We start from the raw sequence: 11,249 nt of genomic DNA, 5'->3' as shown, positions 1-11,249 counted from the left end.
CAAGTCTTTAAATATATTATTGTTGCTTCGATTCTAGATGATAAATTTGAGGTTTTTTGGGGGGGGGGGTTACTAGAGTTTTATAACAAGAAAACTGACGTTCGTATGCCGTATTTAAATTCAGATTGAAGAATTCGAAGTAAAGGAGCCAAATACTTCAATAATCTGCGTTTTTTTAGAGACTTCTTAGTACACGTGAGTGAATATTGTTTCAAACAATTCTGAAGTACTTAGCTTTAAAATGCGTGAATATGTCTAGAGATGGAACATCTTGTCTGAATGCTACACTTATAAAATATATTGTTGTATAGTTTTTATTTTCTCGTTTCACTGCACGACATCTACTTAGCTATTGATCGAAATACCAACTGAAGTTTGGATGAAGCCTAACGTATGTAGTGCGTTTCTCAGAAGGTTCAAATATTTTAACCGACAATCTTGTAAACAATAAATATATAAGAAGTTCAAGTCAGGGAATGTTTATTATGAATCTTCGTGTACTACTTCAGTTTTGTGTGACACTGCGGCTAGCACGCGAACATGCCAAGAATACGTAAAAGTTCGACCATACTGAACAGCAGGGTGGTGAACGCTGAACGCATAAACCAAATTTTAAAATAAGGGATTATCCCAGTTTATAAAAAAAATCCCGTCGCTGTTTTACTGTACATTTTAAATTAAGCTTTTAAAAACTTTAAATATAAAAGGAGCTAGAGAACTATGTAACAAATGCAGTCAGGAGTATTTCTGTGTCGGGGGGGGGGGAGTAGAATATAATGGGCGTAAAAGATTAAAACGAGGCAAGTAAAAACAACAAAAATCATTATATGTCCACCTAATACCGAATAATGAGGTGAGCTAACGAAATATTTAATCTTTGATTCATTCAAAAACATAATTATGTTTGTGTGTTAGCAACAAAAGATAAAGTGAGCCCAAAGTGCACATACGAAACAATGTTGTGATTGGTTAAAATTCCATAAGATTGACTCCTTGAAACAAGTTATATTTCCTTGATACTAACGTAGTCTTGATAGCAAATTTCTGTTCATATATTATCTATATTATTCTCAACACAACGATAAATATTTCGACGACAACTACACCACCAAACAAGAAATCGCGATTTTTTTTTTTACAAACAAAGGACAAACCTTAGCATGAAAATGTCGTCATTTAAAAAAAGACACTTTGAAAGAACACCAAACAATTCGTTTCACTAGAAACTGAATAAAAAAATACATTGACTGGATACCACAAAGTTTTGGGATAAAACCAGCTCTTACTTCAAAGGTCATCCCTCAGGACCTAAAAAAAAAACCTTTTAAATACGTTTTCTAACTAGAAATAAATAAGAGTTAAGTACATTTTTAAATACACAAAATAAAATATAATATAATCTTATATAAATTAAATGGATTAAAATATATTTAAATATAAAATATTTTATTATTGTAAAATATTTTTATTTTTCTTCTTTTCTATTCCATAATTTTTATTTAAATTCAAACATTAATTCAAATACACGTTCTCCTAATATTATAGAAATATAAGTTATTTCCATATTATTTAACTATTGGTACATTATTTTACATATTGTATTGTATAAATTTTAAAACCTGATTTATTTTTATTTTTTTCATTCAATAACAAATATTCAAAAAAATGCTTGGTTGACAATAACACGTAAAACTATTCTGCCATATGTCATGATCAACATACAGTGCAAGTGTTTCTGAAATACTAAAATAAAACAATTTTCTTTACTGAGACAATGCAAAATGTGACATTTTCTTAAAGTGTATAAGCATGTACAGCTCTGCATAGTTGTGGATAAAAATTAATATTCCTGAGCGGTATGATCTAGATCTCAAAGTACAGTCAGCAACCTAAAACATCATACCTTCTGTGTCGTCCACCAAGTATGATAAATGCTATACATTTAACATTAGAGTATGCTTTGGGTATGAGTACTGCGCATGCGCTGTCCATCATTCCACATAGAACGGCTCGAGTCAGCAAGGTTTCTGGATTCATTACTCTTACACCTCCTGCAGGAGCAGCAAGAACTTCATCACGTGCAATTTTTCCAGCTCTCTGAAGCTTCAGCCACCTGGTCGAGTGCTTCTTTGTTCAAATCTTGGGGAAAGCAACTAAACATGGGATCAAAAATATGGCTACTAATGCTTATGATCAGTGTCAGTGCTTTATCAAGTAAGTGTGCAATTACTTAGTTTGGTTTAAAGCTGATTTTAACTCTCGTTTATAACTTGACGATCAGATCAATTATTTGAATTCGATGCGCATTTGACATTGTTGTCACTCGTATCTTTAAACAATAATAAAAGGATTATTATTTCTTCTTAAGCAAACACGTGACGAAACAGGTAACTAAATGAACCAATATTTCATTACAATTTACAACTTTTACAGCAATTAAGAGTTGTTTTTAAAACGGGTACGACGTTAGGTACGCGATGAACCAATATTGTTAAGTTCAAACTAAAATGCAAGAAATGTGCATATTGTCAAATGCTATTTAAAGAGTAAATTCTTTATACTGCCAGATTCAAAATTAAATGAAATAAATTCGCATATTGACAGATATATTATAAAATGAAAAGTTGTCGTACTGTCAGATTTAAATTTAAAGTGAAGAAATGAGTTATCGTACTGTCAGATTTAAATTTAAAGTGAAGAAATGTGCGTATTCTTAGACGCTATTGCTAGTGGAAAATAAAAACATTCAAACTGTCAGAGTCTGTTTAAATCGGAATGTTACTTATCTGTTCTTGAGGGTTCTTTTGTTAAGTGAATTTGAAAACAATTACTGGGAGACTATCACACTAATTCTAGCTAAAACTGAAGAAATATTTTCATCATCAGATTCGGTTTCAATCCGATAGGTTTTTCCTATTGTTTGATGCTAAATCAACCTGAAGAAAACCACTGATAGATTAAAGGTTTCATAATGTAATATTCTAAGTGAAGCTGAAGAAATATTATCAGATTTTATTCTAACATTAAAAGTTTTCCTATTGTCTAATGCTAAATTAATCTGCAAAAATGCGCCGACAGATTTAAGGCTTCGTGGTTTAATATTCCAAGTGAAGCTGAAGAAATACTATTTGAGTCTATTTTGAAGTGAATGGTTCTGATACTGTCGGACTCCAACTAAAGCTGAATACAGAACTGAAGAAAAAAACAAAGACAATTTTACGCTTCACAAAAACTCCACTTATTCATGACCAAGGAATCATCAAGTACTGGCGAAACCATGGTCGTGAATTAATGAAATTTCTGTGAAACGTACAATCGTCTTTGTTTTTGTTTTTCCTCATTTCTGTAATTATGGAGTTTCCTCAAGTACCGACGATTTCAAGTGTCAATTATATAAAGCTGAATAATTACTGATCATGGAATATTTTACTTGAAACTGATTCTGGTTTCAACTAAAGTTGAATAAATACTTTAATTTGCATATCATATCTTAAACTGAAGAGTTCTCATACTGTCAGTTGCTAATGGAAATTCATAATGTATCCGGACTTTGAAATAGTAATTAAACAATATTTTATATTTTTCATTATGGGCCATAAAGTTTGCTAATAAAATATGCAAGATTCACTGAAAGAAGCACCAGATACACCAAGCACAAGTAATACTTTTTGAATTACAATGAAACTGTTTCACAAACCACTGCCTCTCGGACGTGAAGTTAGACAAAGCGCTTTGATAGAATTTCCCCATTTTCTGTCTAATATCAAGCCTGTCTCCTTCTCTCCAAGAGGATACAAACCCTAGTTAACTTATCCTCTTTACAGAATCTTAACTTTTCATTGCCTCCTTCACTCCAAATATCTGTTTATCTAAACCTCTTCCCAGAATCGTATTCTTCCTTCTCCATGATCGAGTTCTTCGATCTTCTTTTTCCCTTCGGAAATGAAACCCTAGATCCTTTCTCTCCCCCTCTTTGTTACGGATCTGTACGTTTTTTTATGTATAAAAATGCTAGTGATTTCACCTTAAGTATTCACTTCAAAGAAAGAAGTTTGTTCGATAGCTGTAACAAAACTCGTGCATGGCAAGTAGAAGATTTTTGTATCAGATAGTTTGCTTATTGCTGTAGATTATCAGGAAAGTACTATAAAACAACTTTTACTTCAAACTATGATTTAAAAGTTTTTACAAAGTACTTCTAATCAGGTTCGGAAATATTTATCTATATTTTACTGTAATCCTTCGTATTTTATAAAATATGTTATTTTTACCAATCCAATAACTTTAAATCGACATTTTAATCGCCAATTTATTTGAAAATAAAACTGAATACTACATTATTGACTCAAAGAAAAATCTGAATAGGTTTCTTAGCTATATATATATATAACCAAAACATCAATAAGATTCAGCAGTTGATACGAATAAGAAAACACTGGATTATCATACTATTCTACTTTTTCTCTCCTTTATTGCCCTTTCTCTTATTATGTCTATGATAATAAAGAACTATTATTAGAATATTATTTTAATTTAAAAAGGAGAGTATATTGATGTACTTAATTTATACATTGTTTGTTTTGTTTGTTGTTTTTTAAGTTAACCACAAAGCTACACAATGGGCTATCTGTGCTCTGCCCACCACGGGTATCGAAACCCGGATTCCAGCGCTGTAAGTCCGCAGACATACCGCTGTGCTACTGGGGGGCGTTAATTTATACCTGGAGTGTATTTGTATTCTATGTTTGTACATTTGGAAAATATATGTGTGTTCAATTTAGATTATTTATGTTTAGTTGAAAAACGGTGTTTGTATGTTTTTGTTATAGATTCTCAGTAAAACTATATCTGAAGCCATGAAATATGTTGAAGAAATTGATAAACATGAGAAAAAAAATAGAATAACCTGATTTTTCCAGCGTTTTCTTATACATATCCCGTTCCTTCCTTTACTCGTATTTAAAAGCTGCTGCAGGTTAAAATGCAATGTTAGTTTAAAATGTATATGAAGTAAAAATATATTCTTACTCTCGTTTACACACACTTCAATATAATCATGAAGATCTGAAATAACAGTGGGCTGTAATGCTCTAAGAGGGGGAAATGGACTTAAGAGAAGCAATTACGTGAGGTACAGTATTTAGGAGTGAAGAGAAAGGAAAGGTTAGGGAAAGAAAAGTGGGGTCGAAAAAATTGACATAGATTACCGCTTAGTTTTCCTTTCCTTAGTTACACTACAGCTATATAGAGGGTTTTATTTGTCGAAGAGGTTTGTAATCTTTCCGTTTTTCTAAAGTACTGAGTGTAATACTATGATATTGTAAGCTAACAATATAATATAAAAAAAATACTAGATTTGATTTATAACCAACATTGCATTTAGATATATTCCAGTTACTTAAAATGATGTTGGATGATCTGTTCATTACCAAACACAAAAAGAGATATATATTGAGATTTGGGAGGAGATTCCTTAATTCTGTACCACACTTAGGACTGGAAACTGGTATATCTCTTCGAACGTCGTGTTTATAATTAAGTCTGTATTTTATTGTTCACTCGGGCGTCTGGGAAGTGTATATGATACGCGTCGTATACCTTAGCCACTCCTTTATAAAATTCACATATAAAATTAATGATATATTGTTCCTTTTAATTAACTTTAAGTCCTCACATTTTTGAAATTACTTCTCACATTAATAAAAAAATATTTTACTTACATACACTTAAAGGTACGATTACTGGGTGTGCTTGTTATTCTAAATGATATCAGACCGCTCCTACCTAGTGGATTTATAAACTTTCTTTATATCTTTTTTTTAGCAAATAAAAACAAAATTAACAATCGCTTTTATACTTTTGAGCCTTTCTGTCACTCAGCGGTAAAGTTGTGGGCTTGTAGTGCTAAAATTTGGGACTCAATCCCTGAGGTGGGCGCAACACAGATAGACCATTGTACTACTACGTGATTAACAACAAAGAAATTTAATCTTCCGAAATATGCGTCTGCTATTTACATAAAGAAAAAAATCTGGTTTTTCCTATTGTCAAAAAGCGTCTTTCCTTTTCAGCTACCGCCTACAACAAGAAAGGAGTTGATCTCAGTTTCCTTACAGATACGTTTTTTTTATTTTTTGCTGATACTCTTTAGTCCAAGAGAAAATATTGGTCTCCCAGGAATAAGCTCTTAATGTGGTATTTCTTGCTTTGTACAATTTCTTGAAATATCTCTGTTGATACAACACGGGAAATTTTTATATTTTTAATATCATTATTCCTTCCTCTTTGTGTTGCTTTTCTTTCTTGGTGGTTATAATGTTTGGTCATTGGTTAATAAAAGAAAATATAGATGCGAGTTCCCGTGGTTTTGCCAAAATGCTTACTACATTACAAAAAGAGAAGAAAAAAAAAAGGTATTTCGTTGAGCTTCATTTAGTAAATAAAGGTTACTAACTAGTTTTTTCCAGCTTAATCAGCCATGAGAAATAAGTTTTAATCTATTAAAAATATCTCATATTTATTTTGAAAAAAAAAAAAAATAAGTTGAAGAAAGAAAATCATTTGACCGTCCCGTTTGGATCTTCCTTGTGTGATAAAGATACACACAAAACACTGTCCCTAATTTATCTGATCTAATGACGAAATACACACAAAACCTCGCTCCTGAGCTCCTTGGTCTAATGAAAAAACACACGAAACATTATCCCCGAGCTCCTTGATCTGATGAACACAAGAAACCGTTCTTAAGCTCCCTGATATCCTTCCCGGAGACTTTGGTCCAATGGAAAACAGAGAAGACATCATTCCTGAGCTTTCTAATCTGATAACTACAAGATATCATTCCCGATTTCTTTGATCTCATGAAAATAAGTCACCTTTCTTGATCTCCCTCCTCTGACAGAGAAACACAGTATCGTTCCTGAACTCCTTACTTTAATGAAAAAACAGAAAAGGTATAAATTTTGAACTCTCTGTTTTGATGAACACGATACACCATAACTAAGCTATCCTATCTGATGAACATAAGACATCGTTACCAAGTTTGCTGATTCGATTAACACAAGAGACATCATTCCCGAAATCTCTGATTTTTATTAACACAAGACATCGTTCACACAATAATACCGAGGCAGTCTTTTGATTAAAAATAAGATCGACACGCACGAGTTTCATTTGGTGTTCTTTTTTAATGTTTTAATCTTTTCGTTCATTTCGTCTGTATACTTACTAAGATCTTTAGATGTCCAACAAAATAAAATACTATTAGAAAAAGGTCTATATAATTTCATCGTATAGTCATAAAAATTCTGTTGTTAAAATAATATATTTCAAAATAGAATTAGTTTACCATATACTAAACAATGTGTTACGAGAATACTTTCATGTCATAAAAACTCTGTTGTTAAAATAATATATTTCAGAATAGAATTAGTTTACCATATACTAAACAATGTGTTACGAGAATACTTTCATGTCATAAAAACTCTGTTGTTAAAATAATATATTTCAGAATAGAATTAGTTTACAATATACTAAACAATGTGTTACGAGAATACTTTCATGTCATAAAAACTCTGTTGTTAAAATAATATATTTCAGAATAGAATTAGTTTACCATATACTAAACAATGTGTTACGAGAATACTTTCATGTCATAAAAACTCTGTGGTGAAAATAATATATTTCAGAATAGAATTAGTTTACCATATACTAAACAATGTGTTACGAGAATACTTTCATGTCATAAAAACTCTGTGGTGAAAATAATATATTTCAGAATAGAATTAGTTTACCATATACTAAACAATGTGTTACGAGAATACTTTTATGTCATAAAAGATGGTGTGAAACTTTTTTCTTTTCCTTTTTTGCTGGGTATTTCTGAAAACAAGACATACGAAGTATTTAAGTCAGTGTACTAGAAAAGGTAGAAAATATTTACTGATTTTAAACATAGCATAAATACCTTCAGCTACAATGACTGTCGTTATTACTTATTCCAAAGATTGTAACAAAACCACTTTTTTAAATGTGATTTACATACTCCCACTCCATATTTTCACACAAATACCGAGCAATGACAATATAAATACTTTATCTATTCGAAAACATCAGACAAAAACTAAATAAATATCTAATACTGAACCTAGTTAAATTTTTACTTACATTAAAAAATACTAGATAAAACTTGTTCGAGAACCAACTTTTTCAGACATTGTGGCGTTTTAAGAAATTAGATTTTTTTAACGCGAACAACATTTCATCCGCGCATGAGCTGAACGCTTAGGGGAGAGAGCCCTAGGGTTATGGTATAGCTCTTTCTAAATTCGGAACTAGTGACCAGAGGGAAGGTAGCCAAATAGAACATTCGCCGCCATAAGAACTTTGAATCGAATAATGGAAATGACTGTCATTTGTATAACGCGCTCACTCTGAAACTGAGGAGCGTATCTCACGGCAGCATGTCTTGAATCTTAAACTCTCGATTTAAAGCCCAGTACACTACCCGTTAGGTCACACTCAACACAAACAAATTGTGCGACTAGTGTTAGAGCAAATTCTTCATACTTTCCTAATCCTTTATTGTTTTACCTTCCAAAGCTACTTTCTGGAGACGTTAATTCCACACAGTATAGACGCTTCTTTTAAGGTGCATGGCGTTATTAGTTAACAACGTTTATTGCTACTAACGCAAGATATATATCCTGGTTCATTTCAATTTGTATTCAGAAAGAGTCAATAATACCCCTTTTCAATAAAACTCTTTATGTGCCTGTTTAATAGAATAAGTAAATTGTTTAAGCAGGTGATTGTCCAAGGTTTAATGCACTAATTAAATTGCTTTACTAGGTGGTTGCTCGAATGAGGAAAATTCATCCTGCATACATCGAACGATGAACTCCTGTCACGATAAATGCGACAATTGCTTCCAACGAGACCTTAGAATTTACGATGACAAGACAATACTTGACAAGTCGTTCATTCGACAGGCTTAACGCTGTTGGTATAATGATACCAAGGAGGATCCTATTCGTTTAGAACATGAAGAGCCCTTGTAAAGTAAACATTCAAACCATCAGGGTTTTAACTCTTCGTGTTATGCTAGAGAGAAGTCAACACATTTTCAGACCATTCCATTCAGTGAAATAAACGGCAAACAAGGGATATGAAAAAGCGTGTTTTACTTTGTTTGTTTATTTTAGCGCAAAATTGCACAATTTAACAATTTTTAGTCTAGATCTCTTCTAATTGACCTCCCCAACTAAGAGACGTTTAAGATCTAGAAGCTTTTAACTCTCAGATTACCAGTTTGTTTTTATACCGTTCACTATAGCAATGATATATAGAATAATATTGATTAAGTTTGTTTTTGCCTCTTATAACACTCGGCGAAAAGAACCAATCAAAATTACTTAATGAAAACATTAATATTTTATATAAAGTACATGGGGATGTCAGCACTAATTTCTAGGATTGATTGCAGTATTGACAGTATTTACGGTAAAATACACGGGGATCTCGACAGTAATTTCTAGGATTAATCGCAATATTGACAATGTTTATGATGATAATTTTTTTTTACTCATATGTTACTGGATGAACTTCAACTCACCAATTCTTGGATCCACAAGCAATTTGGTGCATAAACAGTTCAGAAAAAAAAAAAGTTAATGGACCCATTATTAGTAATTATAAGGTTAAAATGTACTACTTTAAATCATACTGCACTGACATTGTTTCAGATAATTACAATAAAAAGAAAACTCTGTTGTTTCAGTACCTGGGGACAATTAATTTTTTTACTTAGAAGGCTACTAAATAATATTATGTCTTATTAACAAAATAATTAATGATGAAAGTATATTATTATCATTATATTGGATAATGACGATTGTTGATGTGTTTAAACGCAAAGCTATACACTGGAATATCTGAGCTTTTCGTCGTAGGGATCGAACCCCGAATTTCGGTGTTAGACGCCCTCGAGTTTGCTACAGTCAAAAAGATACTTAAATGTACTCCTTTATACGCGGAAAGATCTTATATTAGTACAAATATATATTTATTTAAAAATAGCAACTGAAAAGTTTGGTTTCACAGTTACCATGCAACGATATAAGGACATCTGGTGATTTCAAGAGCATTTGATAGTTAGTTATCAACTTACTTGGGTCTCAAAAGGATGCCACCTCAGCGGGGGGTCGGCGGGAATATCAAAAGGAGGTTAAAACCTGGAGGTCACATGACGTCCTAGTTCCATGAAGTGGCGCCAGAGAGCGTTTCACTAGTAACGCGTTGCTTAAGGTAGGAAAATGGAGCCGATAGTTCATCATGCCATAGTTACAAGTTGTGCCAACAGATGGCGAATTACTAGGGGCGAATAGTGAGGGGGGGGTTCAAAGTGTAGGATGATGAGGTAATCCATGATGAGAAATACTGATGGTTACCTTTATAAGCAAAACATTCAAACTCTACGTAAATAACGTATATTTCGCTAATTATATTGTAGTACAGCTTGAATTTACTGATTACATATGTTCTTATATTATCACTCTACGTATGTAGTAATATGGTTCTGTTTTATATTCGTATGTCCAATTTTACCATCTAATTAATAAACTTGATACGTTCTACTCACAGTAACGCTTGTATTTTTCTAAAACGTAAAACTTACTGTAGAACAAAAGTTCATTAAAGTAAGCTTTTTTTTTAGATTTTCTAAGTTAATAAACTAGAATATCAATATTTACCAATAATTTGAGACAATTCAACTCACTAGAACTGATAAAACATGTGGTAATTATAACTTTTAACATACCACACAATTGAAAATAACAATTCTGTTTACTGTATATCATTTACAAGTACAAGTCTAAAACACATTATCTCTTCAATTAAACGTATATTAGGATAATCGACTGTTTTCCACAGGTGGCACTATGACACATTTCACAGTTCAGCAGTATATTAGTATAATCGACTGTTTTCCACAGGTGGCACTATGACACATTTCACAGTTCAGCAGTATATTAGTATAATCGACTGTTCTCCACAGGTGGCACTATGACACATTTCACAGTTCAGCAGTATATTAGTATAATCGACTGTTTTCCACAGGTGGCACTATGACACATTTCACAGTTCAGCAGTATATTAGGATAATCGACTGTTTTCCACAGGTGGCACTATGACACATTTCACAGTTCAGCAGTATATTAGGATAATCGACTGTTTTCCACAGGTGGCAC

At 32.2% G+C, this 11,249-nt stretch overlaps 1 protein-coding gene across 2 annotated transcripts in view; it reads left to right on the top strand.

Annotated features, from left to right (window-relative positions):
* Positions 1 to 2,031: 2,031 nt before the first annotated feature.
* LOC106475488 overlaps positions 2,032 to 11,249 on the top strand; it is a 56,830-nt gene continuing 47,612 nt past the window's right edge. The window contains exon 1 of one of the 2 annotated variants that reach the window (XM_022380723.1): positions 2,032 to 2,214. In XM_022380723.1, coding sequence (XP_022236431.1) covers positions 2,160 to 2,214 — 55 coding nt within the window. In that variant the 5' untranslated portion in view covers positions 2,032 to 2,159. The remainder of the gene's footprint in view (positions 2,215 to 11,249) is intronic. The other variant, XM_022380720.1, reaches the window with a different exon arrangement.

Source organism: Limulus polyphemus, unplaced genomic scaffold (assembly GCF_000517525.1).
Source record: "Limulus polyphemus unplaced genomic scaffold, Limulus_polyphemus-2.1.2 Scaffold147, whole genome shotgun sequence".
Lineage (NCBI taxonomy): Eukaryota > Metazoa > Arthropoda > Merostomata > Xiphosura > Limulidae > Limulus > Limulus polyphemus.
The sequence above is the reverse complement of the archived record's forward strand: the minus strand, read 5'-3'. Positions and strand labels throughout refer to the sequence as shown.